We start from the raw sequence: 27,721 nt of genomic DNA, 5'->3' as shown, positions 1-27,721 counted from the left end.
CCTCTGTGACGTCAGTCTGACATCGCTTTGTCATCTGGGTTAATTCATAAGCGAGTGTTGGATGTTTAGGTGGTTTCCAGCCTTTCCCCCCTGTGAATGCGGCCACCACAGATGTCTGTAGCTCTGAGTGTGGTTGAGTGCAGCGGTGCTTTCTTGGTGAGCGTCACTTTCCATCAGCAGCGTTGGCCGGCACCAGGGGCAGTGTCACTGCAGTGTGGTGGGAGAGACACTTTCGCTGCGCTGGGGGTGGGACTCGGTCCGTGCACAGGCTGGGCTAATGCTGCCCCCTGGAGCCCTCCTCAGAACCCTGTTTATTACTTTACTTACACTGATCCATGTGGGGGTGAGGGGTGAGCAGCTACAGTGGTTTCCCACCGCTGAGAGGGGAGCCCTTTGGCCAAAGTCCTCAGGAAGACGTGTGGGTGGCGTCTCTGACCCGTCTCATAGGCATTGCTGTTGTGCCAGGTGGTGCTCAGGCAGTCACAGGCTGACCCACACCTAGTGCTGACTGTCCTCTCTCTTCCTTAGGAGCAGGAGCAGCTCTACTTGAGATCAGGCGTGGTGTCGTCTGCGACCTTTGAGCAGCCAGGTCGGCAGGTGAAGCTGTGGGTGAAGATGGTGACCCCGCTGATCAAGAACTTCTTCTGACAACAGGCAGGTGCTGGGAACTCAGAGGAGGCCAGTTGTTCCTCAAGGCTGGACCTTGAGGGGATCCTGTGGCCTTGTTCCTTCCTTTGCCACAGAACAGTGTAGTCGTGGACAGTGGTCTTAAAGCAGGTGTTGAACTTTGCTCTTCTTCCCCTCCCCTCAGTGCTGCTGCTGCCGCCCAGGGCTAGGCCAGCAACTTCTGCTGTTCCTGTCCAGGGGTCCTTTCCTTCCCTGGTCTCTGCTGAGTGTGGCTCTGTGGCAGACAATGCTCAAGGGTGGAGGAACTTTTTGGAGTGCACTGGGGTGGGGTGGGGGGCACGGTGACTCATGGTAGACTCTGTCTCCCTGACATGCAGCAGGTTAGTGGGGTATCAGAGAGGCAGCTGCGAGTTCTCGCTGGCTTGGGATATACTCTGTCTGCCCAGAAGCCGGAGCCAGTGTTGGAGAATGTTGTTGTTGGTCTGTCTGGTGGAAAACCCAGTAGCCTTTTGAGCTACCACGCTGTGCGGACCTCTGCAGAGCTGACCACCGTGAGCCAAGGGGTCCCTGGATCTTTGCTCCTGCCCCTTTGTCACACCTTCAGTTTCACTTCATCTAAGACAAAGTCTCAGCAGCCCTGGTGGCCTCGGGTGCTAGTTTTCAAGGCATGTGCCACCACACCTGGTCAGGCGCCAGTTCAGATTTGGTGGACATCCTCACAGCAGGGCATCCCAAGTGCATGTGTCTTGGGCGTTTCTAGAAGCCTGCTCGCCTACTCACTCCTCCCCAGGGTCTCTGGGATGTGGCTAGAAACTTCATTTGCTGCTGCCAGTCCAGCCTGGTGTGCGGAGAAGAGCCTCCTGTAGAGGAGCCCTCTGCAGCAGTGATGGCTGTGGCTGAGTGACTGTCACCATTATGGCTGTAGTAGGTGGGGCTCCAGAGTCAGGAACACCTAGCGACTGACACAAGCCACAGCAGCTGCTTGGAGAGGCTGACTTAGGGAGCTCCCAGATTCTTGCACTTTCTGCCCTGGGCTGAGCCCCCTCCTCGCCTGCTCCCTTTGGGAATCCTGGGTTGGTTCTACCTCTGTCGCTCTGCACATCTAGGCTCCCTAATTCTGACACCAGGACTTTGTTCCAGATCCCTGAAGGTAACTTGGCCTTTGGGAAGTTTGGAGAATTACTGTTTTATTTCAGACTCCAAAGGCAAAATTGGAAAAACTCATCTGTGCTTATTACGAGGGATTGGAACAAAGTTGCCTGTAGCCGTGCTGGCTGTGCAATCTTCTGGGGCTGCAGTGACCCCTCCTGGCCAGCAGAGGCAGATGTTCAGTAGCTAGGCCTGGCCCGAAACTCCTCTGTCCCCATTGGGGGCTCAGGCTTCAGGGCCATGTTCACAGGTCAGACAAGCTGGGTGTGGTGCCTGCTCCCCAGGGAACCCTTTGGTGGGGTTACAGTGGCTGTTTCCCGGCACCCTCTTTACTTGCTTGTAGCCTGATGACTTGGCTGCACTGCCCAGTCAGAGGGGCCTCAGCCAGCGTCACCTGTCTGCCCACCATCACCTGGGGCCATTGGTTTCCAAGGAGTGTGTGTTAGGTGCAAAAACCATGGAGTAGCCCGGTTAAGTGGAGTGTTCTCAGGGACGTGTGTGCACTCACCTGCAAGAAGTGTGGACTGAGGGTGTGGGAGAAAGAATAGACAAAGCACAGTGTTTATGGGGGGCGGGGTTTGCTACCCTGGAACACTATTCCTTAGGACAAACCCATAACCCCAGAGCACGACATGGTAACAGTGGTTCCTGCTTGCTGTGTTCCATGTGGTGGCTTCACTGGGGAAGGAAGGCTGTGCAGAGATCGCATGGTGGCGTCTATGTCATGGTTTGCTTGTTGTAGTTCAGGGACAGAGTTTGGGGAAGACGCCATTGTTGAGATCGTTACTTCAGGCGTTCTCTTTGCGAGCTCAGTGTGGGTGCTGCTGTGTGGAAAGCACCTGAGCCCTGGCTATGGGGCTTGTGTGTGGTATCAGGCCGGGGTGAGGGCCTCACCCTAACCGTTCCACCTGCTCTGCCGGGAGATAAGCTCACTCCTCCCACTCCTCCCTAAGTCAGGATTTGGGGTTTGGTTCCCAGGATGTTTGCTCCCAGCTGCTGGGAATCAGCTTCACTGCTGGGCTGGGCCCTGAGTGCAATCAGACTGCAATTGTTTTAATCTGTGCCCATCCACCTCTGCACAGTAGTCCAGGGGCACTGGATTTGTAAGAAGTAAAAAAAAAAAATTGTACAGTTGCTCGGGTAGCAAGGGCAGTTTTCTGATTGGAGCCACATGGGGTCGGGAGCTGGAGCAGCTACACCTGCAGGAGCAGCGCCACCGCTGCGAGGATCCACTTGGCGGCCTTTTCTTTGGTCTTCAGGTTAAAGGTCCAGACGTAGGTTGGGCCTCGGATACGCGTCTTGTACACGGGGCATTCATAGATGTTCTTGGTCTCCATTCGGTCCACAGGAATGGCCTTGATGAAGATGACAGGCATGACTGGCGTGAGGTCCTTCAGCCGTGCTTCAGCAATGACTCCGGTCTGGGTGTCCCAGCGAGCTCCTGTGGGCACAAGGTAGCTGATGGCCTGGTGTTGTATGGAGGCTGAGCCACTGTTTGGAGTGCTGACCGTGAAGAAGGGAGGCACCAGCAGAGAGAGAGGCCAGTGAAGTGGGAGCCCTGAAGAGCTCAGGCCAGGTGCCAGAAGTGCCAAACATGGGTACGCACTGAGGACTTGAAGGTGACCCTGCATGCCATAATGGCTCTGAGGCTCATCTCAGCCTTCTGAGTGTCAGTGACAGAAACTGGCTGCAGCTGACGATTCCAGCACTGTCCCTTCCTGTGTAATGAATGTCTACTCTCTGTGTACATAGGGAATAAGTTATATATATATATATATGCCTATATAAACACTATCTGCCCTTAACCAGACTGCTGTCGTCTCTTGTCCTATCCAGTGGTGCTCATGTGTTGGACGTGGCATTCCACAGTATCGTGGAGAATGGGTGTGTGAGCCTCTGCTGGCCAGGGACCGACACAGCGCAGGAGCCATTGGCTGGTGTGGGTCTGAGGACACAAGCCTTTCTTGCCTGGCTGGCTGGGAAATGAATTCTGATGGGCACCTCTACCTGTCTGCCCTCCTGCTGTCCTGGCTGGCCTTCCTCCTTGAAGCCTTTGCTTGGGGGAGCCTCAGGGTGCTGGCTGAGGTGGGGTCCTGGCTGAGGGTCAGCCCACATGCCCTGGAGCTCCCAACTCAACAAAGCTCCTGCTTCAGTTTGGAGGCCACTTTTCTTACTCATCATGTCTAAACTGTTTAAATATGATGCACACAAATGTTCCTGTCTTGAGTAGAGCCCAGGCTGGCTGGGACAAGGTTTGTCTTTCGAGGTGGGATCTTCCTACTGCCCATAAAGGTCCAGCAATCCTCCAGCCTCAGCCTCCCAGGTGCTGGAACTGTAGCGTGCACACCATACTCAGCTTGGAATGGGTTTCTGGTCCAGGCCTCAGCCCATCAGTCCCCTCTAACCCTCAGGGTGGCTCCAAGCCCAGCCACCCCTACCCCAGGCTTGCTTAGCCTGTCTCATCCCCCGCTAAGTGGGAGTGGCTCTGGAAGCTCTCTTGACAGACGTTACCTTCCATGAAGAGCCCGTACACGTAGGAGCCCTCTCGGGGAGGAGCTGTCATGTCCTCTCGGTTCTTCTTCGTCACCTCTACAGACAGACACATCTTGTCCAGGGGCCACTCGTTTTTCCTCGCCATGGACTGCATGATGGCCGTGAGAAATGACTGCGGGTTGAAGAAGCCGGCCAGCCACACAGTGGTGGGCAGGGCGAAGTCTGTCGTCCAGGCTTCGAGCTCCTGCAAGGAAGCATGGTTGCTGAGGGTACAGACTAGTCTCTGCTGAGGCTGGCTTCACCGGAGAGCCTGCAGCCTCCCGTGAGGGAATGGCCCCATGTTAGACCATAACCTGGGGCCCAGAAGTGCTTTTGCTCTTGCCTTTGCTGCATAGAGCGAGGGGCGTCCCAATGGGGCTGTGAGGGGCCCCCCCCGATGGGGCTCTGAGCTCCTGTGCTCGCTTCTGTCCTGTCCCTCCTTGGGAAGTCAGATGTCTGAGGGACTGAGCCAGGCCTTCCCACCTGCGTCAGCTGTGGTGGCTGCCGGGGACTCTGCGGCCATGGCACAAAGGTTCCTGGAGGCTCCGGGGTCCTGTGACTTACCCTGATACGCTGCAGCAGGTCAGCATACCAAGCAGCTAAGCCCATCATGGAGGGGTAGGCCCGGGCTACCCACGTATCAGGCACAGTGTCATAGAACAGAGCCGTGGACAGGTCTTCCATGTCTGTTGTGATGGTCAGCTCACCCTAAGGGACGTGGTCAGGTCAGGATGGGGGAGAGCCCTCACTGTATGTCCTGGCTTGCCAGCATGGCTCTCTGGCACCTCCAGAGGTCACGGCCAGGCAATAGCCCCCCTCCCTGGCCTGAATTGGAGGGCACAGGATTCCAGACTAGGGGAGGGGAGGGGTTAGACAAGGGCCAGGCTGGAGGCCCGAGGTGTGCTGCTGGCTGTCCCTTTGCGGCCCAGCCAGTTTCACAAGCCCCTGCCCGTGCCCTGGTTGACCCTAGTTGACCCACGGTTTTGACCTTGAGCCCTAAGTTCAGCTCCTTCAGCGAGCGCCTCATCTCGTTGGTGAGGATGTTCATTCTCTCACATTCTTGGAAGGCGACGACCACATAGGGGGTCTTTTCAGCCGCTTTTGCCATGATCTCGGCCATGTTGAAGGTTTCTGGAATCTTCTCAAGGATGTCATCCAGCACAGCCTTCACCTGGAAGCCAGTGCCAGGCAGACTCCTGTTACTGAGGCATTCACCAATGGAGAGGGCACCCCTGACCCAGCAGTGTTGGGGGGTGGGGGGGCTGCTCAGGCTCCATTCTCCCAGGGAAGAGGTAAGTAGGGTGGGGAGCAGCCACATTTGGCCGGGGCTGTGAGTGCATCAGGCATGGTAGCCTAGTGACTCGGCACAAACACTCCAGCTTCTTACCTCCTGTCAGGTACCCTAGTGGGCACAGGACTGATTTAGCCTCCCCACCCCCACCCCATACACACACACAGTGGTACGTGACGGTCACCTACCACCATCCATCAGACTTTTTTTTTTTTTTTTTTTTTTTTGAGAAAGTGTCATCTCAGTCCGCCCTGGAACACCATGGCCCTGAACTTGAGATTCTCCTGCTGCACAGCTTCTGGAGTGCTGGGATTATAGGTCTATGTGTGCACTACACCTGGCTTAACAGTAGATTCCTAGTTTCTATTGCTAGGTCAGTAAAAATTCTGGACCCTGAATAGCAGCAAGCAGGGACTTTTGATTCCAGTGTTGGCCTGTTTACTGTTTAGCCCCAAGCTTAGAGCTGAGGTGTGACAGATCTTTCCCATGATGTAAGAGAAAGTGGGGAAGGTGCTAGAGCCTCGGGGTGCCGAGGCAAGCCTGGCAAAGGAGCTTCCACAGTGCTCTGTCTCAGTCTTCAGACTGCCTGTGTGCAGCTGTCCTCTGAGCTCCGTGTCCTGGGGGAGCCGCTTTGCTGCACCTCACAGTTCTTTGCCCACAGCTCTAGGCCAGTGATGTCTGTGACCAGCTGTGAACCACCCAAGGCTCGGGGACAGAGTGCACCCAACTCGACAAGCTGCCCAGCCTGTCCCTGTTGCTGGGAGCATGACGGGTCCTACCTTTTCCTCACGTGACACCCCTGTGCCTGCACCCGAGTCTGTCTCTTTGGGTTGCATTTCCAGGACCGTGCGGAACAGCTTCTCGGAGGTGACAGTAAGGAAGCCAATCTCTGCGTTGGGGTGCAGGCCGTACAGGTAAGGACTCTCGGGGGGCAGGTTCTCATCGATGTACTCATGGTAGCCCTGGAAAGGGGTGCTTTATATGCTGTTGGGGTCCTCTGTCAAATACCTAAACCCCTAGAACCCAATCGGGCTTTTTTTGGGGGGTTGTGCCCTCAGGGAGTAGTCAGGATGGATTGGTCTTTGCTGTCCCGGTCACATATTGAACCCCCAGGCAGGGCACCCCTCCCTACCTTGTAGTCCAGGTTGGGGGGGATCTGAAACCCGGGTGCCAATAGCACTTCCCCTTCCAGCATCTCCACACGGATGTACTCTGCCAGGTAGGTCCTGCACAGCCGGCGGTCCCAGTCATCCGTGATGTGTCCTCCATACATGATTTCACCGAAAAGGTAGCGGAGATCATCCCAGGGTACCTTAGAAGGGGGAGGGGAATGTGAGGAGCGCCCCACCCCCACCCTCTGCCACTCATACCAGTGAGGCTAGAAAGCTCAGCAGGGTCTGCTCCCAGGTTGCTTTCCTTCAGGCTAGCCCCTCTGAGACTCTGCTTTGGCTATGGTTTTAGGCTGACTCCAGCCTCATTTCCTCCATAGGGACATCTTGGCTCCTGCTGGTGCCCCAGGGGTCACAGGCCACCCGCTCCTTCCTGGTTCCCTGGGCTCTGTCAGCCTCAACATCAGTCTGCATTCTATGTAACATCTGGATTCTGCTCTTGAGAGTCGGTGCTGGCCCCCGCATCTTCCATTGGCTAAAAGTCCAGTCAATTGCATGTCTGATGTGGACCAGTGGGTCTCCTGGCCCATGGGAACCTCTGTGGCCTCTGCCCAGTGGCTGTCTCTTGTGGAGCTGTGCAGGTCTCTGTGGGAGCTGGGTGCTCGCTCACAAGTCTAGCCAGAACCTTGGCTCCGTGGGCTTCTGGAGAAGATGTATGCACTCATAGCCTGGCACTGGCTGTCCCATTGGGTGAGGTGGGCTTTCCATCCTGTCTTGTTTCCCTTCAGCCTACCTTCTGCCCAGCTCCACGTCCCCCGCCCTAGAATCACTGGCCAAGATACGCATGGTCTTTCAGAGCCTGGGTGACCCTTTATCCACAAAGCCTGGAGCTTCGTTCGGCATGTAGCCTGTTCCTGCTGCCCACAGCAGCCTGAGGAAGGGCAGGGAGCCGCGTCTGCATATTTTCATTTCCTGGCAGCCACTTGACGCAAAGTTGGTGGCTCTCTGACCTGTGACAGGCCAGCCGTGTTCCGGAGGCACTCTTTCTGGGTGGCTGAGCCTGTGGACGGTACCTCTGCACCCCGGCTCTCGGAGCTGCTGTAGGACTGTGCCACTCATGTCTGCACAGCCAGCTGCAGCTTGTACACAGATGCCCTTTCTCCAGGGACGGTGGCTGGCACTTCTGTAACTACCACAGTGCCCTGCCTGAGAGCTTTTGGTGGAATTCTGGTGAAATTGGTTGATTAACCATTTGTCTTACTTAGCCTTGTGAACTCTCATTCAAAATACAAGGGTGCTCTGAATTCTCATCAAAGAATCTTGTGTATAAAAATAAATAATAGGTCAGGATCCACACATTAAAAAAGAATCTTGTGAGAGAGATGTGTGCATAGTGTGTGTGTGTTTGTGGGCCAGTATATGCATGTGGAGGTCAGAGGGCCACCTTGTTTGGGGCAGGATCTCTTTACTGCTGTGCACCCCAGGCTAACTGATTCTTGACTTCCTGGGGCCAAGATTACAGGCGTGGACCACCGTGTCAGACTAAGCGTGCTGAGGACCTGAACCCAGGTCATCACGCTTGGGCATTCCAAGCTTTTACCCACTGAGCCACCTCCCTGGTCCTGAATTGTTAGTTTCTAACTTCGAAGTTTTCTGTTTAATTAAAAATAAAGATGTATGGGTGGTGTTGTCTTAACCAAATGTAAGTGTGTGCAGCAGCGCGTGTGTGCAGCACATGTGTGCCCGGTCCCCACGGAGGCCAGAAGAGGGCATTGGATCCTCCACTACTGGTGTTACAGACAGTTTGCACCTCCGTGTGGGTGCTGGGATCGAAACTCGGGTCCTTTGCGAGAGCAGCCAGTGCTCTTGGCCACCAGAGGGCCAGGTGGCTTCTTCCACCTGCTGTGCAAGCCCTGGGACTGTCCTTAGGGCAGGCATGAGGGATGAGATGGCAGCCACTTGAGACACTACTACCAGAGGTTGCTTCGCATCACATAGACCCATGTGTCGAGGGAGAGGTTCAGGGCTTCCACCGGGGCCTCCCGAAGCTTGGGCTCTGATGGAGGAAGGTCGGCCAGTACAGGCTGGGCAGAACACCATGCTTGCCAAGACACTCCGGTCACCATAGGACATGGTATTCTCAGCAGATTGAACCCACATGCTTGTGTGGCTGACTGAAGGTCCTCACACAATTCTGACAAGACCACCCATCCCGGTCGTCTCCCCAGGGGCTCTCTGCTGGCATCTTCTGTTTGCGTTTGCTTAGGAGTGTCACGCGTGAAGTGGCAGCCAGGGACAGTCTCATCACCTACAGGGAGGGACTGTGTCCCTGCAGGCATGGCATCTCCCCAGTTTGCCTTCCTGCTCCAGCCAGGCCGAGGTGGGTTGCTGTGACTGTGGTCCAGGCAGCATCATAGTACCCCGTCTCCATCACGGAAGCTTCGTGGTGGTGTCTTTTGCAGGGGAAGGTGTGGCGAGTGCTCCCACCTGCCTGCAGAATCACTGGAGTGGTCCTCAGAGGGACACTAGCAAGGACAGCTGTGTAAGATGGTGACCGACGATGCCATCGCTGCTGGAGATTGCTTAGTACCAGGCAGGACCTCTGCATGGAGGGGGAGTGAGGGGGCCCCGGAGCCTCTGGCCAGATGTTCTTAGGCTGCCCACAGGGAGCATCTTCTCTCCTGACCCTGGGCTTAGTGTTTCACTTGCCTTTGACCATGGCCTCTCCTCTCTCGGGTCTCACGTATCCCAGGCTGACCTTAGACTTGCTATGTAGCTGAGGGTGGTGACCTTGCACCCCGTGCGCTCCAGACCTCCTTGGACCTCCTAGGTGCTGGGATTATAGGCATGCACCACCATGGCGTTTGTTGGGTTTTCTTTAAGGAGATGGCAGGCAGGAGGGGACTCCTGAGACCCGCATCTGATCCAGGATGCCTTCCGTTTGTCCTCAGCTGACCTCTGAAGCGCTGATACAGGCTGCCATCCCTGTGCTGTCAGTGAAGAAGCAGGCTCAGAGGGGGCTGAATGGCTTGCCTGAGAGATCCTGGTCTACGTGGAAATTCAAGCCCACTCCCCACAGGCTCGGCACTGTGTGTCACCCCAGAGCAGGGCTGGGATCCGGCCACATTTCCTGCAGACCAAGTTCACTTGCTGATCAGTATGATGCACGGCTTGGTGCGCTTGACCGTCAGCCTGTGAGGAGGAGCTTGGTGTCTTCTTCTCTTGGGGGCCATGGTCTCTGTTGCTATTGAATTCGGGTGCCAAGAGCACAGTAGAGAAGCATAAGGTCTGGGTGCATGTACCCTTCTGGCCTTTTCTTGAGAGAATGCTGGGTCAGAGCCCACTTCCAGGGTGGCAGGTACTGGTAACCATGGGAGGCGGGGACTGCTGCTGGATCTAACGGCCAAGCCTCAGAGAGACTTAGCAGATGTGGCTGCCAGACCCAACTGAGGGACTGAAACTTAGGGAGGGAATAAATAGGAATTTAGTGGACACTGGAGCTGGCATCCAAACTCCACAGTCTGGTCCCAAACCTGTGCTCAGGCTCCAGGTCACATGTGGCCCCACGTTTTACCAGCACAGCCCCTCCTGTGTGTAGTCAGACCCCTGCACTGCACCCTGCCTGCCAGAGCTTCTACAGGTTGAGATCCAGGGCCTTGGACCACTCAGCCGCATACCTTGCTAAATCACCCACGCTAGCCTCAAACTAGAGATGCTCCAGCTTCAACCTTTCTGAGTGCTGGGATTATGGGTTGCACCTCCACGCCCACCTGAGATCAGCATCCACCTGCCATCTGCAGCCTCTTGTGTGTTTGGTGAGCTGGGATTATGGACATGCACCTCCACACCCACCTGAGATCAGCATCCACCCACCGCCTGCAGCTCCTTGCGTGTTTGCTGAGAACACAAAGAAGCACCCTGTCTTTTCTCAGGGATCTTTGGGGCCCATCAGACCTGACCTAGTTTTGGGTGCATACGTGGTATAGCTAACTGTGTCTGTCCTCTGAGTGAACTTCTAGGGAAAAGATTTTATTTACCATCTTAAAAAAGAAAAAAAAATGTGTGCTAGGCGGTGATGGCACAAACCTTTAATTCCCAGCACTCGGGAGGGAGAGGCAGGTGGATCTGTAAGTTTGAGGTCAGCTTGGTCTACAGAGTGAGTTCCACGGCAGCCAGGGCTACACAGAGAAGCCCTATATCAAAAAGCCGATAAATAAACAAACTAACAAATATAAAAAATGTGTATGCACTCATGTGGGTGAGCGCACACGCATGCAGGTGCCTGCAGAGGCCAGATCACCCGGTGCGGGAGTTTTAGGTGACCGTGAGCCACCCTGTCGTGGGTCCTGGGAACTGAACTCGGATCCTTCAAAAGAGCAGCAAGTGCTTTTAGCTGCTGAGCCGTGTCTCCAGCCCTCTACTTAACATCTTACAACTCTGTGTGACTGGGCACGTATAAGGTTACGATAAGATGCATCACAGCCATGACCCAAGCTGTCCATCAAAATGCCATTAGCACCAGCTCCTCCCTTCCTGGATGGCACCAAGGAGGGCCTGGGACAAGAATGTGGGGCCCCGGGCACTCTAACTCATGGAGCCTGCAGCTCGCTGCTCGCTGGCAGCGTGTTTGATCAGTACACCACGGCATCTTCGCTTCTCTATGAACACTTTGCCAGGTTTGTGTGCTTTCCCCAATGTTTTGACCGTGACGACAAGAACTGGAGGTCCAGACAGCCGGCAGGGGAGGAAGACTCAGGGGGTGGGGTGGGGTGACACTGGGAGTACCGTGCTTACCTTGGGGTTGGCCTCCAGGTAATTGTAGAGCACATTGATGGAGATGGTGAGGTCCCCATTGTTGAAGGGGTATGACCGGTTCCAGCCCTGGGCACCGAACTTGCGCCTTTCGGCCACAACGGCATGGAAGTAGCACAAGGCAAAGAGGATGCACTTGAACTCGATCTCCTTGGTGCACATCTCCAGGGTGTCCTATGTGTGGGAGGGGAAACAAGAGGGAGCCAGTAGGGATGGCTCTGCACAGAGATCCTCGGCTCTGCCTCTGAGAGCTGGTGTGGGGTGGCTAAAGCCCATGGCTGGTCAGATCACGCCAATTCCTCACAGCAACCACGGGGACGCTCATCTGAAGACCCAGGGAAGGTAATGCAGGGTTATTCCCCAGGAAATCTACATGTGTTCCTGGTTTGTGTTTTCTATATAATAGCCTGTTTTCTTTTTTTTTTTTTTTTGCCTCTGGGTCTTGCTACATATTAGGCTTGGCTGGAACTCACAATCCTAGCTCGGTCTTGTGGGTGCTAAGGTTACAGGCGTGCACACCCACCCTTAATATACATTTAAACTTCAACATTAATTTACTGTGAATGTGTGCGCCGTGGTGTGTGTGTGCACATGTGAGTGTGTAGGTCAGAGTCGGTTCTCTGCATCCTGCTTGCTTATGTGTGGGTTCTGGGGATGAAACTCAAGTTGGCGTGCTTGGTGACAAACTCTTACTTGCTGAGTAACCTCACTGGTCCTCCACTCGAGTTTTTCATCATGACTTTGGGGTACCCCTACTTATTAAAAAGAAGTTGGCTGCGCACTGGAGTGCACCTACAGTGCCAGCACCTGAGAGGCTGCAGGCAGGCTGGAGGTGAAGGACCCCTGGCCCTGCACGTGGTGTTCTACGCATCTGTCACCCACAGACTTCTGCAAATGTAAGAAGGAAACACAAAAGGTGGGGTGGGCCTCAGGTTTGTGTGTGGCTTGCAGCGTGCACCACGACCCTGTGCACTGAGGTAGCCTCCACCATTGCTCCATGCGCTTCCTGTGTCCAAGGTCTACACCCACACCCATCACCAGACTATCGTCTGCCAGCCAAGTCACGGGCTGCCCTTCCGTTGTCCCCGCGACTGCTGTGTGCTCCTGACCTTCGGCTGTGACAGTCACACTTGGATGGCGGTGTAGGCATGGGTTATGGAGGACTCATAGTTTGTGTATTAAAGGGAGACACGGAAACTCTGTGTTCCTAATGTCCTCTCTGGGTAGGTGTGTGTGAGGAGGATGCAGGGTTCCAAAGCCTCAGAGGTTTAGGCTGCAGCCTGGAGAAGCAGGTGTGTGACACTGGAGGTTACAGCAGAAACCGTTGCGGGCAGCGAGGTGCTAAGGGGCTTGCAGGAGCAGCGGCCCTGGGCTGACACGTGGGAAGGCTACAGAGTCATTGAGGACTGGGAGGCTGGGTCAGAGGAGGAGCCCCGTGTGCAGAGGGTGTGGGGGGGGGGGCGGTAGAAACCCTCCTAGACAGGCCTGGTACCCCCTGAAGCCCTAGGGTGCCAGGCAAGGCCCTGCATCTGCCTTCCTCTCTGGGGGGTACAAGAAGCCATGGTACCTGTCAGTGGAGAAGGGCCTGATCACCTGCTGCCTTGTTTAGGGCAGTATCAGACTTCCATTGGGAACAGTGTCACGACCACCTGTCAGTCACCCATTGACCCCACCAGCGAGGCTTGGTGACCCCAAATAAGATTCACATCTCCTAAGGATGGAGTCAGGGAAGTACTGGGACCTAGGATGGGACGGGGCCTCAGCAGCCTCAGTAACAACGGGCACCCCTGCCAACTGACAGGGTCCTGAGGCTGATCAGAAGCCGTGCTGCGTCTGATTTTGGGGGTTGGTGAGTTTGCCCAGCCTTTGGGGGATGTACTTTAATGTGACGTGTGTGTGTGTGTGTGTGTGCTGGTGTGATGTGGATAGGAGGCCAGTACAGAAAAACCTCTGGAACTTAGAGGTAAGTCTTGGCCTGCTGGGTCTGTTTCCTTAGCCTGGCCATGGCGAGCCACCCAGTCTCACTCCCCCTACCTGAGTGAAAAGGTCCAATGCTTTGTGCAGGTTGGCATACATGCCCGTGGGGGGCTCATTGGTGATTTTGATGGCGTTCTCCAGGATGCCTTGGGGGATGATGTGCGACTCCGGGGTGGGGGCCGGCTCTGCGCTGATGAACACGCGGTAGTCCTCGTGGCTGCCCGAGCTGTAGCGTTCCACCTTCTTGTCCAGGGTGCTCAGCCATCTTGCCACCAGGTGGATGTTCTGCAGCAAGGAGCCCTGACTCAGGCCCGGATGGACCCCCACTGAGCCCCCACCAGCACCCTGAGAAACACCCAGTAATGTGGCTGCCCTATCCCAACCCCGTTTGCTCTGATGAGGAATCCGCCCTGTAACTAGCCATGGGATGAACTTTGTCCCCCTGATCTCACAGTCTAGACAACATGGCCCCCAGCACTCCTCCTGGAGCTAGGGAGGGCTGTAGAGGGGCTCCATGCTGAGGAAGGGTGGGGGTGGTACCCCAAGCACGGGGAGGGTCTGTTCCATGCCCATTGACATGGCCCTGGTGGCAGAGGAGTCCTCACCTGCAGAATGACCCAATGTCCTTTCTCGGCAGCCACGTCCAACGCATTCTCGGCCACCACTTCTTGTCCTTGACCCAGGGACACGTTATGGAGTTTCCCATTGTCTATGGTAAATCCCAGTTTTTTCCCTAAAGAGGGGAAAAACAGGAAAAGCACAGGGGTGATTCAGAACAGTGGTTCAGGCTCTGCGGTCCACAGCCAGGAACACCATATGCCTCCCGTCTTGTTTATCGCCGGGGGAAACACACATCCCGGAACGAGGCCGTGCTTCAGCCATCTGGAAAGGTGTGGCCTGGGGACATTCGGGAAATGGGTCATGCTGTGCAGCTGCCCTTCTGGTACCACCATCACCACTCCAGAAGGTCTCATGACCTTGAACAGTGTGACTCTGTCTCCACTCCCTTGCCCGACAGCCCTGTGGATCAGCCTGTCCTGGGCATTTCATGTAAATGAGATCACACACTCTGACCTTCCCTGGTGGCTTCACCACTGGCCTGCGTGAGCCCCATGCTTCCAAGTTTTATCCATGAAGTAGTATGGGCTTGGTTCATGGCAGAGTAACAGCCCATAGCACGTGTGTGTGTGTGTGTGTGTGTGTGTGTGATGGGTAATTTTGGTTGTCAGCATGACTGGGTATAGATTTGCCATAGAAACTCCCTTCTAGATATCTCTATGAGGAGGTTTCAAAAACGGAGGACGGCACACCCTGAACGTGAATGTACCGTCCTATGGGCTGGGGCCCAAGGGGAACTAGGCAGAACCCCTAACTTCAGATGTTATAATCATATGTTATAATGTGACCAGCCATCTCGGGCCCCTGCCATGGTGCCTTCCCCACCTCAAGAGACGGAACACTCACACTGTACCAAATAAATCCTTCTTAGGTTACCGTTATCGGGCTTTTGTGTTTTGTTTTATTTTTGGTCCCAACTGTGATAAAAGTAACCCAGGCCGGGCTGTTTCTAGTTTTGGTTGTTGGGAGAGAGTACAAGTGGGAAGGTGTCTTAGCTGGGTTTCTGTTTGCCATAGCATGAACAGAGGCATCTTGGGGAGGAGAGGGTTTACTTGGCTTCACTTCCCAGTCACAGTTCGTCATGAAGGGCAGTCAGGGCAGGAGCTCAACACAGTGCTGCTCACTGGCTGGCCCAGCTCACTTTCTTACAGCGCCCGGGACCACCAGTTTAGGACAGCCCTGCCCAAGGTGGGCTGGATTCTCCCACATCAATCACCAACCAAGAAAATGCCCCACAGGCTTGCCCACAGGCCAATCTGGTGGGGGCATTTTCTCAATTGAGGTTCCCTCATCCCATATGATTTTAGCTTGTGCCAAGCTGACAGAACTAGCCAGAGTTTTGGGCGGAGGCTTCCTGGAGGACCTCCTTTCTGGGTCTCAGACTGGAAGATGCCGTGGTGACTTTGGGTGCAGAGTGGCCTCTCTGCTGCCCACTCTGCATTCCACTGGTAGGCGTGCTGTTCCTCCACCCCAGCAGCACCCCCGCGAGTTTCTGGTTTTGATTTAGTGGTGCCCATGGAGGTCTGGGGTCTCTCTCCCTGTGGTTTTGTATTGCGTTTCCACGGGGGTCCACTTCTGTGGCTGTACTTACCCAGGGCCTCCACGTCTTTGAGGGGGTCGACCCCGGGGGACAGAATGAAGAAGATTGGCGTGGAGGGGCTGCTCTCCTTGTAGGACTTGGAGAACTCCACGCTCCGGCCTTCCACAAACTTACTGCCCATCTTTTCTTCCACGAAGTTCCTGAGGGAACACGCTCTGTGGGGCCACAGGCAGCTGGGGCCTGCCCGGGACCAGGGCTAGGGGTGTGTGGGTGTGGGTGGCTTTGGTCCAGGTGGGTGGGCCATTCTGGGTGGACTTCCTCTCAAGACATCAAGGGGAAGGAAGTGGCAGCTTGAGGTTTTCTTTTTTTGGACAGGGTCTGGAGTAGTCCAGCAGCCCGGGCTGACTAGGTATTTGCTGTATGACTATGACCCTCCTCCTGCCTCCTTGTTCCCAGTCCTGGGGCTGCAGGTTTCTGAGTGTTACCATGCACCGGTTGTGCAGTGCTGGGAGGTGACCCCAGGACTTTGTGCATGCTAGGCGAGCCTCTACCAATTGAGCTGGATTTCCATCTTCCTCAACAGTGTGCTCCCCCTTCAATCCCAGAGGCCCAGGGAATGGCATGAAGGATGCTGCCTAGGATGCCAAGGGCCTCCGAGGCCCATGTGGGATATTGAGGGGAGGAGCAAGCTCTGTGCAGAAGACAGCTTTAGAGTCCAGATTCCCTCTTTCTAACCCAGCCCTAGGACTCCTGGGTCCCTTGGGTGGTCCTCTCATGCCATCGGGTGCTTGGGGTGACCTTCGGATCCCAGTATCTGCCTGTTTCCCTCTGTCATAGTCCAAGTCTCCTGAGCTGATGAGATGCTGACTGCCCAGCACTGGCTTTGAAAGCAGGACCATGGCTATATTCCTGTGCTGTGGACTGGCTCCCAGACACAGGCAGGAGACGATGGGAAGGCCCTGGGGGTCTGAGAGGCTTTAAGAGTCTTACTGCGGGGCTGGAGAGATGGCTCAGAGGTTAAGAGCATTGCCTGCTCTTCCAAAGGTCCTGAGTTCAATTTCCAGCAACCACATGGTGGCTCACAACCATCTGTAATGGGGTCTTGGTGCCCTCTTCTGGCCTTGCAGGCATACACACAGAATATTGTATACATAATACATAAATAAATATTTTTAAAAAAAGTCTTACTGCGCCCCTGAGATGGTCAGGTGCCATTGCTTGTCCAACATCCTCCCCCAATTCCCACCAGCTCAGCTATATTGACATTTGGTCTTTCACTCTGTCCCTTCCCTCCCCACCAATCCTGGCCCTATCCTCTTCCAACCGAGAAAAATGGAACAGGAGAGGTCCTCAGATACGGGGTGAATCTGCATCAAGGCCCCTGCTTTGTCAGAGGGGAGCTCTGTGCTCTGTGGGGTGTGAGTGGGTTTGAGGAGACCTGGCTGTGTCTAGGCTGCATGGATAGATGGAAGGGGCACAAGCCAGCCCATCCTACTCTAAGTCTGGGCCCTGGGTCCTCTCTGCTCAGTCCCTCTCTTCCTTTACCTGCTCCCCAGGAGGGCTCAGGTCTCAAATTAGAACTCTTCGTTTATGATTGGCACCCAGTTGACAATTTAGACGCAGAGAGTTCCCCCAGTGCTGATGGCCTTTCTTTTCCCTCTCTTTCAACCTTAGAGCTAGTGAGGGAAACTCTGCTTTTCCGTCCCTGTCACAGGGTCTATCTATCCCTCTACACAGGCCAGTAGGGCCAGCAGTCCTGCCAATCACACCCCGAGACACCAAGAATCAACATGAACCTAGGATCAGGGCTGAGAAGGTGATTCAGGCCCTAGAGTGCTTGCCAAGCATGAACAGGGCCTGGGGTTCCATATAGCTGCAATCCCAGCACTCTGGAAGCAGAGGCAGGGGGATCAGAAGTTCAAAGTCCTTGGATACATAAGTTTGAGTTGAGGGTCAGCCTGGGATGCTTAAGACCACATCCAAAACATAAAGGAACTTAGGTCCCCGGGTCAGAGCACCTCTCCCAGCTGTGCCAGCAAAGGGGCCTCCCTCCCTCAGCTCCATTCCCTGTAGACTGGGGGCTGAGCAGTGCTCACTTGACAGCGTAGGTCATGCGGTCCGGCCTCATGCAGCGCACCATGCACAGCTTCTGCAGCGCTGTCTTGTTCTTCCACTCCTTGGGAAAGATCTCCTTCTCCGGGGCTTCCGACTCCACCAGCTTCTTCCACCGCTTGGCGGAGCCCTCGATGTCACTGTCCAGGTTCTTGAACTCGTCCATCTCTGACAGCGCCTGAGCCAGAAGTGTCGCTTCAGGGACCACCCACGGCCTGACTCGGTGGGGGGTCGGCGGGAGGGGGGTAACCTTCTCCAGATGGCCCTCAGCGGGCCCTGGGGAGAGGTCTCAGGCAGATGCGGTGCTCTGGGCAGGGTGACAGAGTGGCCTGTCATTAGGGTCTCAACTATTCTCCCTGTCAAGGGTAGGACAAGCTTCCATGGGGGCAAGTGGCCTGGTGGCTCACAGTAGCCCTCCCCTCTAATGAGGGTAATGTCACGGCAGTCCCACCTCAGGCCACTGCCTTCCAGTTTGGATTGAAACTTGACACCTGGGACCTGAGGGCTCTTGGCAATGAATCTGGGAACCTGAGGAGTGACCAGACCTAGAACAGGGCAGGGCATAGGGATGCTGGGCACAGGATGGCCTGGGACTTGCTGCAGGTCCCTACGGACGGACGCAGCTCTCCTCTGGACCTAAGCAGGTCAGCAGAGACCAATAATGTCACATTCAATGCAAGTGCGGCTGTATCCAAGCCGCAGCCATCCCGGCTCCCACTTTCTGGCTCTGTCACCATGATGGGGCGCAGGCATCCTCCAGACTGGTTGGGAGGGGTTCAGTACTGAGTGCGAGGACCCACCTTGATCCCGCCCCAGCTCTGATGCTGCAGGAAATCCACAGGGGACATGACGCCCGCCTTGAAGGGGAACCGCAGGAGGAAGTCCAGCTCCAGCGCATTCAGCTCCTTCTTCATGGACAGGACCTGTGGGCCGAGGGGGCTGTGGGGCTCAAACGCTTCTTTGTTTTTGTGGGGGCCTTTTTGAGCTGAGGACCAAACCCAGGGCTTGGTCTACCACTGAGCTAAATAATCCCCAACCCCGTGTTGTTGGTGTTGTTTTTTCTTGGGTGAAACATGTAAAACACGTTTTACTCACACTAAAGCCCATCAGGCAAGGGGCATAGATCCACCCACAAGGGTGTGCAGTCACAACTTTAGTTCTGCAACATTCCCACCAACCTAAAAGAAAAGTCCCTATCTACTGAGAAGGTCCCAGGCTACAGACATGTGTACTGTCGGTGGCTGTGCAGCAGTTCAGGTGTCTCCATAAGCAGCCTGCATTATCGGGACCTCTGTGTGTGTGTGTGTGTGTGTGTGTGTGTGTGTGCATGCTGCAGTTCAGGCATCTCCATAAGCAGCCTGCATTATCGGGACCTCTGTGTGTGTGTGCATGCTGCAGTTCAGGCGTCTCCATAAGCAGCCTGCATTATCGGAATCTGTGTGTGTGTGTAAGGTCCCACTGTGCAGCCCTTGCTGACCTGGAGCCTATATAGAGCAGGCTGTATGAACCCACAGAGCTCTCCCTGCTTCTGCCTCCTAAACAATGGAATTAAAGGGGCGCAGCATCACACCTGGCCTACAGTGGGATCCTGACCCCCAGGTCGGCAGTTTCTGGGATGCAAGGTCAGGTGACGGGCAACCAAGATGTGGAGGCAGTGCAAAGTGTACCATCTCTTGTTGAGATGGTCTGTTATGAAGGGTCCCAGTCCACCCTGTCCTGTTCTCTCCGGCCAGCAGGAAGCTGACACCAAATGTTACACCTGGACCGTGGTCCTCCCGGTCCCCAGAACCAAGAGACAAAGTTCTATCATGTAGTGCTTTCAAAAGGGACCAAGGCCATTGTCCATCTTGCTCTGTCCTTCCTTCCTTCCCGACAGGGACCTAGCTATATTTACAGCTGATGCTGACTCCCTGGCTCATGCACTCCTCCTGCCTCAGCCTTCTGAGTGCCCAGTGTCTGAGCTCACGCCACAGGCCCTACTAAGATGGGCTGTTTAGCCCACTGAACAGAACACAAACCTTCCAGTACCTCAGCAGGACTTCCGGCGCACCTATGCAAACATCCTTCCTTGGAACGAGTCTTTGCATGTGTGTGTGGTTGCTTGCATATGTGTGGACCCACGTGCTCCTGTGTGCATGTGTGCATTGTATGCAAGTGGAGGCCACATGTGAACCCTGGGCTCATTTCTCAGGTGCTGCCCACCTAATTTTTTTTTTTTTTTTTTTTTTTTTGTTTTTCGAGACAGGGTTTCCCTGTAGTTTCTAGAGCCTGTCCTGGAACTAGCTCTTGTAGACCAGGCTGGCCTCAAACTCAGAGGTCCACCTGCCTCTGCCTCCCGAGTGCTGGGATTAAAGGCATGCGCCACCACCGCCCAGCCCACCTAATTTTTTGAGGCAGGAATTTCTCACTGGGAGCTAGGGCTTGAAAATGAGGCTGGACTGAGTCATTTCCCCAGCTCCTGTATTTCTTTCTTCATGTGTGTGTAGCGATGCATGTGTGTGTAGCGATGCACATGTGTGCAACCATGCACGTGTGCACGGCGATGCATGTGTGGAGGCCAGAGGACAACTGGTGGGAGCTGGCTCCCCGCTTCTACCATGTGGTCCTGGAGCTTTGCAGCAAGTGCCCTCATTCACGGAGCCACCTTGACAAGCTCTTCCACTCATTGCTGAGGATGTATTCAGCATCCTCGCTGGGTTAGAGACCATTTACTCAGCACTGATATACTGTTATGATATTTCTTTGTACAAGTCTCTCTAACTTCCCCTCACTTGTATCCCATTGAAACATCTGCTATACTTCCCTGGTGTCTCCCGAATCTAGCTCCCGGAACGGCCCCCACCAGATGCCTGGAAAGCTGGTTGGAAGCTGGTTTCGAGGCTGGGGATGCGACTCAGTCCGTAGAGCATTTGCCTGGCATGTAGGAAGCCCTGGGTTTGAGTCCGGGTATGGCAGTGCACAAGGGTAATACCAGCACTAGGGAAATAAAGGCAGGAGGATTGGAAATGCAAGGTCCTCCTCGGCTACTTAGCTATCTGTGTGAGCCGGTGTGCATGCGTGGGACCTGGATAGGGGTCCTGAGAATCTGCTCTCCCAGCACAAGCCTGGGGATTCCCCAGCTGCAGGAACACCGGCTGCAGTTTGAGCACAAAGACAATGTGATACCTGGAAGGTGACTTGAGCCAGGAAGATGAGCTTGTCCCGCTCAAAGAGCCCACGCGCCGTGTACATGTACACAGAGTAGGTGATCTCGTCTGTCAGATTGATCACGCGTTGCTTCACCTCGTCGGCAGGCGTGGTGTCCTGGATGGCTTTCTCGAACACCACGTTGAAGGCCTGGGGAGTGGCCAGCGTGAACATGGGGGTTCTGAGGCTGCACTGGGGGAAGGTGGGGAGGAGGACCCACAGGCGGGCCCTGGACCTGCGCCCAGCGTGGCTGACCTTGAGTGAGAACTGGTAGATGGGGTTGATCTTGTTGAGGTCGTTGAGGATGAAGTACAGCAGGGAGGCCCGCGCTGCCGCTGGCCGGTAGTTCTCTCGTGCCTCATTGATCTTTGCTTCTGTGATTTTTGCCTCTTGGACCTCAGAACAGAAGAAAGGGACTTGGAGGGAACGACCCGGAAGACAAGCTGCCCACAGGAGGGCCCCGCCCAGTCCCAGCCCTTCATTCCTCTGAAGCCCCCTTGAGGCTCTCCCAGTCTGTTACTGTGATAAAATATCTTGGCAAACATAGTGGGAGGAAGGGGTTTATTTGGCTCACGGTTCCAGACTACAGCCTGTTATTGTAGAGAAGCCAAGGCAGGAACTTAGAGCATCGCATTCAAAATCAAGAGCAGGGAGAGGTGCAGGCTTGCAAGTGTGTGCTGATACTCAGCGAGCTTTCTTAGACTCTTTGGGACTCCCTGGCTAGGGAATAGTGCCGCCCACAGTGGGCTGGGTCGTCTCACATCAATTAAAAGTCAAGACTGTCCCCCACCGACATGCCCAACAGGCCCACCTGGTCTAGATAATTCCTCACTGTGAGTTTCTTCTCAGGTAGCTCTAGGTCACGACAAACTCTCACAGACACCCAGACTGCGAGCCTTCTGTGTGCTGGGTGGCCTGAGAGGTGGGTCCTACCTTCTCCTCAATCTCATTGGCCGTGTGCTTGGTGGTCTCCAGGTTTTCCACCAAGGCAGTGTCTCCCAGAAAGTTCCCCGAGGCAGCCGACAGCCGGGCCAGGAGAGAATCTTCTAGCTCTTTCAGTACGATCTTGAACTCGTTCTGAGATTTGGTGAGGCTTGCCTACAGGGGTGGCAGGGCCCGGGGCGGGGGGGCAGAGCGACATTAGCTGGGGCCTGGTCTCACTTCTGCTGCCAGGACTCTCTGGAGGGGAGGCAGAGGACAGATGCCACCCAGCAGGCAGGCCACCCGTGGAAGTGCCTGCTCTTCAGACATCTGTCAGGCCTCTTGCCGTGGAGATGGAGAACCAGGTGTGGCCGAGGCAGAGTTGGGCAGGCGGCTGGTACACAGTTGGCTCTGCTTAGCCTTCTTTGTGTGTACATGTGTGTGGGAAAGCCAGAGCCCCAGACTCAGTTTACCTTGGGTTTATTCTTTTTTATTTGTTTTGTTTTTTGAGACGGGGTTTCTCTGTAGCTTTGATACCTGTCTTGGAACTTGTTCTGTAGACCAGGCTGGCCTCCAGCTCAGAGATCTGCCTGCTTCTGCCTCCTGAGTGCTGGGATTAAAGGCTTGCACTAACACCGCCTGTCTCAGTTTACCTTGTTATTTAAGATGGATTCTCTGGGGCTCACCCTTTAGGCTAGGCTGTCTGACCAAAGACTCCCTGAGACCCTTCCATCTCTGCTTCCCCAGTCCTGGGATTACAAGTACATGGCAGCCTTTTCTGTGTTGGCGGGTGCGTGTGTGTGTGTGTGTGTGTGTGTGCGTGTGTGTATGCGTGTGTGCGTGTGTGTGTATGTGTGCGTATGTGTGTGTGTGCGCACGCGTGTGTGGGCATGTGTGCGTGCATGTGTGTGTAACTCAGATCCTCATGCCTTTGCTGAAAACAGTTTACTGAGTGAGTCCTATCTCCAGCCCCAGAACCCTATGTTTCCTTTCTCTGTGATGCTGAGGGGTGAGCTAAGAGTTTCACACATGCTGGACAAATGCTCTGCACAGCCAGGCACAACCTGGGTTCTGGGGACCCTCTTTGATCTTTAGGGCGCAGAGCCCTGGTGTAAGCGTTCTGGCTGCTGGTGTAAACTGAGTTAGGGGCTGAATGACGAGAATGCTGGGGAAGAGGAAGCACTGGTGCTGGCGGAGCTGAGGGAGCTTAGAGACAAGCCCCCAAACCAGGTGACCCCGTGAGTGACCCCCGCATGCCCATGTCTGTCAGAGGCAGTCACCTTGAGCTGTTCGAGGTCCGGGCGCTCTTTGGCCACCACGGCGGCCAGGAGCTGGTCCTCGAGCCCGTCCCTGGTGACCAGGAAGTTGATGAGCGTGCACTGAGCCTGCATCTCGGGTTTGTAGTGGGGGTTGAAGTACTTGGTGTGAAGGATCAGGCGGAAACTGGGGTGGTACTCCACCTCCTTGTCACCGATCTTAATGAACCTGGCAGGTGAGGAGCAGAAGCAGGGTGAGGCACCCTCACCTGGTAGGCCACCCACCTCTCCCCCCACACTCTGGGGAGGCCAGTGGCCACCAGAGGCCATGTCTAGCCTTTCCTCTAGTGGGCACTTGGTCTGCCCAGGGGAGTTTGTTCATAAAGCTGGCTGCAGCTCGCGCTTAGCCAAGCGCCTGCATGGAAGAGCAGCCAGCTCTCCCACGGTCAGTGCGGAACACCTCTGCCAAGCACCCCTGGAGCTGCTGTCCCACTGAGGGTCACCCCCTCCCAGGCTCTGCTCCCCTTTCCTGGTCGAGCTCACTTTCTTGGTGCAAGCCCCCTGCAGTCCCTGGGTATCAGCATTCATGTCGGGTCCTTGTCAGAGCCCGAGACATGGAAGTGTTCCCATCATTCCTGCCCTGGGCTCCTGTGCACCAGAGCCCCGAGTTGGTTTGCTCTCTTTGTGCTGTAAACACAGCGACATTACTCCGGGAGATTACTCCACTGCTGTGGAAAGAACTGTGACACTGACCGCGGCTACAACGTGGATGACCCTTGACAAGGGGATGCCAACTGGAGAGAACCAGGCCCGAAACGACACATACTGCACGATGCACGTCCAGAGTGGCAAAGCCACGGAGATGAAGAGATGCCTGAGTGGGTGTGGGTAGGGGGTGTGGGGTTTCCTTGTGGGAGGCACGGGCGATAGTTGGATAACACGGTAAATGTGTGCAGCGCCCTTGAAATGCTTACTTTACTACAATCATGTTTCTTAGAATTAAACGTGGGGGGAGGGCATGACTTTAATCCCGGCACTCGGGAGGCAGAAGCAGACAGATCTCTGTAAGTTCTAGGCCAGCCTGGTCTACAAGAGCTAGTTCCAGGACAGGCTCCAAAAAATCCTGTCTTGAGAAACAAAAGAGAGAGAGAGAGAGAGAGAGAGAGAGAGAGAGAGAGAGAGAGAGAGGAAGAACAAGAAGGAGGAGGAGGAGGAAGAGGAGGAGGGGAGGAGGGAAGGAGGAGGAGGACGGGAGGAGGGGAGGAGGAGGACGGGAGGAGGGGAGGAGGAGGAGGAGGAGGAGGAGGAGGAGAGGAGGAGGAGGAGGAGAAGGAGGAGGAGAGGAGGAGGATGAGGAGGAAAGGGGGAGGGGGAGGAGGGAAGGAGGAGGAGGAGGAGAGGAGGAGGGGGGGGAGGAGGAGGAGAGGAGGAGGGGGTGAGGAGGAGGAAGAGGAGGAGGGGAGGAGGAGGAGGAGGAGGAGGAGGAGGAGGAGGAGGAGGAGAGGAGGAGGAGGAGGAGAGGAGAGGAGGAGGAGGAGGAGAGGAGGAGGGGGGGGAGGAGGAGGAAGAGGAGGAGACGAGGAGGAGGGAGGAGGAGGGGGGGAGGAGGAGGAGGGGAGGAGGAGGAGGAGGGGCGGAGGAGGGGAGGAGGAGGAGGAGGGGAGGAGGAGGAGGAGGGGAGGAGGGGAGGAAGAAGAAGAAGAAGAAGAAAAAGAAGAAGAAAAAGAAGAAGAAGAAGACAACCAAAAAACCCAAACCCAAACCAAACCAAGCTAAAAAAAAGGAGGGGGGGCACCCAGATGGCTCAGTAGGTAAAAGGGCTAGCTGCCAAGCTTGGCACCCTGAGTTCAATCCCTGGGACCTACATGATAGGAGCTAACTACCATAAGTGGCCTTTGATCTACATATCCTGGGGCGTGCACACACACACACACAAAGTAAATAAATGCAAGTAAAATATTTTGAAAATTAAAAAAGTTTGAAAAGGAGAGGAGAACTCATGATGCCACTGCAGCCAACAGCTTCTAGGGGAGGAGGGTAACTTCCTTCAGTGGCATGGCCACTGGGTCACTGCTCAGTTGCCAGTGCTCCATTAATAGCCCCACGGTCATGCTCATGCATGCAACCATCATTGAACTCAGGGGGCCATTAAAACGGGGCTGGAGAGATGGCTCAGCGGTTAAGAGCCCTGGCTGCCCTTCTAGAGGACCCGGGTTCGATTCCCAGCAACCACATGGTGGCTCACAACCAGAGAACCTGACACCTCCTATGGCCTCCTCAGGCACTAGGCACACATGTAGTACACAGACATTCATACAGGCATAACATCCGTACACATAATAGGCACATGCACACGCGCGCACACACGAACACGTACACACACAGAGGATGTGAAAGCAGAAGGGGAACATGTTGGGAAGAGAAAACCATTAAGGGGGAGTGGGACAAGAGAGGGTAATGGGGGGCAGGGATTTAACTGTGGAAGAAGTTTTTGAAAGGACTGTAAGTCTCACGATTTTCAAACATATACGAAAAGAGATAAAGGCAATATGGACTCCACGCATCAGCTGGTCCCTCCCCCTGGGGCAGAGCCAGCCTTTCTGGTCCCCTCAAGCATTGGGTCCTGTCAGCCTTTGAAGCCTTTAGTAAAGAGGGGCCCTTTACCGTGCTCCCGGCTGGGGCCACCCCAGGAGAGGTTCACTTTGGGCTGGGTCATGGGGGTCATATGCCTTACCTCCCCTTTTTAATTGTGTTCCTGCCCAGCAATGGGTCCAGCACAGGGTCTACGGTCTCGCCGATGTTCTCAATGAGTAGGATGTCACCCTCTGAGATGGCCTGCTCAATGATGTCCAGATAGCTGGGCACAGAACAGGAAGACAAGACATGGCTTGCGGATCATAGGAAGCAGTGTCTGCCTCAAGAGGTAGCCCTGGCCCTGAGGAAAGGAGGTGTCCAGGGGGGTTGCCAGGGAGTCCAGCCCAATTCCTCCTTCCTCAGTCATCTGTGTGGGCTTGCATATTGGGGGTTGGAACCTTTGTGTGGGAGCGGGAGGGATTTTCAGGACGCAGAGCCTAACATCTTCCCTGCTCCGCCAGAGCCTGTTCTAGGGCTCCAGGAAGCTTCTGCCTGGCAGCCACTGTCACCCTGGTGCTTATGGTTTCTGCTTCCCTTGTGGGAGCAGAATGTAAACCACACACGAGATGAGAGCCTGGAGCCTCCCCGACAGATAATGGCCAGGAGGACACGAAAGGCCAGGTCCAGTTCCCCTCCCTGTGAAGTGGAGGCAGGAGAAGATCCTGGTTTGACTCTCTGTTGTTCGGCTGGTGTTTGTGTTTGCATGTTCGTATTTGTGTTAGCAGACTACTGAGTCAGCCAGCAGATGCTCACGGCTCAGGCTGCGTGTGAAAGCAAGCCCGGGACTGCTTCCTGGTCCCCAGCTATTCAGTAAACACAAAAGGCCCTGTGTGCACGCATAGGACCTGGCCATCTCCCAGTTGTCCCGAGTGTGCAACCATCACAAGGCCTCTCACAAGCCACTCATAAGGCCTGAGGTGCGCGTGTGCATACAGACCCGGGCAGTGCCGCCTGCTGCCTAACCCTGCCCGGCCCTGCCCAGCACCACCTGGCCCCAACCGCACCTCTTCTGCCCCAGGCGGATGGCCTTCAGCTCGCTGCCATATTTGTTTTTGATCCACTTGATGCCTTGAAGCTGGGCATCCACAATTAGCGGCCAGCGCTCCGTGTTGCATAAGATGGTGGCGTTTTCAGTGGACATGCGGTCACTGGGCAAACCCTGGTTGTTCCAGGAGGCCACGTCTGCATCGTCTGTTAGCAGGGTCAAGGGATCCAGGCCTTCTGTGATGGGGATTGGGACCTGCCAAGGGAGGGAACCTTTGTTTTTTGCGGGTTCTCTCTCTCTCTCTCTCTCTCTCTCTCTGTGTGTGTGTGTGTGGTTTGGGCACAGCTGTGCGCTTGCAGACAGAAGTCAGAGGACAACTTGCAGGCGTTGGCTCTCTCCTTCCATCTTCTGAGTGCCAGGATCAAATCTAGATCATTAGGTTGGCAGCAGGTTGCCTTACCCACTAAGCCACATTGCCAACCCTTTGCCTTATGTTTTAATTCACTATTTTATGTGTATAGTATATATTATGTGTATTTTATGTGTATAATGCATTGCCTGTTTGTCGATATGCACCATGTGTAGGTATGTGACCTCAGAGGACAGAAGACGACATGAGATCCCCTGGAACTGGAGTTGTAGGTGGTTGTGAGCCGCCATGTGGGTGCTAAGAACCAAACCCAGGTCCTCTGTGAGAGTAGCAAGTGCTCTCAACCATGGAGCCGTCTCTCCAGGCACACTGTGGCTTATGTTTTGAGATAGGGGCTTTTACCGAACCTGGAGCTCACTTCTTTGGTGAGTCTGGATGGCCAGCAAGCCCCAGGAACGTTTTCTCCCCACACCCCATGCCAGCACATGGGGTTACAAGTGCTTGCTGCCAGGCCTGGTTTTTTTTTTTTTTTTTTTTTTTTTTTCTTAAACTGTGGGTGTCAGGGATATAGACTCAGGTCTCCATGTCTCTGCAACAAACGC

General features: G+C 55.1%; 2 protein-coding genes and 1 long non-coding RNA gene across 3 annotated transcripts in view; 2 read left to right on the top strand and 1 right to left on the bottom strand.

Annotated features, from left to right (window-relative positions):
- Pgs1 (phosphatidylglycerophosphate synthase 1) overlaps positions 1–3,581 on the top strand; it is a 37,564-nt gene extending 33,983 nt beyond the window's left edge. The window contains exons 9-10 of the mRNA XM_038325777.2: positions 529–654; positions 3,125–3,581. Of these exons, the coding sequence (XP_038181705.1) occupies positions 529–648 (120 nt within the window). The 3' untranslated portion in view covers positions 649–654; positions 3,125–3,581. The remainder of the gene's footprint in view (positions 1–528; positions 655–3,124) is intronic.
- The window catches only part of Dnah17 (dynein axonemal heavy chain 17), a 110,694-nt gene continuing 85,942 nt past the window's right edge, over positions 2,970–27,721 (bottom strand). Inside the window, exons 63-80 of the mRNA XM_038325776.1 lie at positions 26,769–27,004; positions 25,865–25,987; positions 23,155–23,359; positions 21,887–22,051; positions 21,209–21,349; positions 20,933–21,103; positions 18,568–18,690; positions 17,752–17,945; positions 15,707–15,855; positions 14,103–14,230; positions 13,555–13,782; positions 11,503–11,694; positions 6,732–6,911; positions 6,379–6,561; positions 5,297–5,479; positions 4,873–5,016; positions 4,288–4,513; positions 2,970–3,217 (exon numbers count right to left, since the gene is read on the bottom strand). Of these exons, the coding sequence (XP_038181704.1) occupies positions 2,970–3,217; positions 4,288–4,513; positions 4,873–5,016; positions 5,297–5,479; positions 6,379–6,561; positions 6,732–6,911; positions 11,503–11,694; positions 13,555–13,782; positions 14,103–14,230; positions 15,707–15,855; positions 17,752–17,945; positions 18,568–18,690; positions 20,933–21,103; positions 21,209–21,349; positions 21,887–22,051; positions 23,155–23,359; positions 25,865–25,987; positions 26,769–27,004 (3,219 nt within the window). The remainder of the gene's footprint in view (positions 3,218–4,287; positions 4,514–4,872; positions 5,017–5,296; positions 5,480–6,378; positions 6,562–6,731; positions 6,912–11,502; positions 11,695–13,554; positions 13,783–14,102; positions 14,231–15,706; positions 15,856–17,751; positions 17,946–18,567; positions 18,691–20,932; positions 21,104–21,208; positions 21,350–21,886; positions 22,052–23,154; positions 23,360–25,864; positions 25,988–26,768; positions 27,005–27,721) is intronic.
- Positions 5,860–8,018, top strand: LOC119811775. Its single transcript, XR_005285006.1, has 2 exons — positions 5,860–6,513; positions 6,792–8,018. It is a non-coding gene; the product is annotated as an uncharacterized LOC119811775 (long non-coding RNA).

The sequence above is a fragment of the Arvicola amphibius genome, chromosome 4 (assembly GCF_903992535.2).
Source record: "Arvicola amphibius chromosome 4, mArvAmp1.2, whole genome shotgun sequence".
Lineage (NCBI taxonomy): Eukaryota > Metazoa > Chordata > Mammalia > Rodentia > Cricetidae > Arvicola > Arvicola amphibius.
This window is presented reverse-complemented; position numbering and strand designations above follow the sequence as displayed.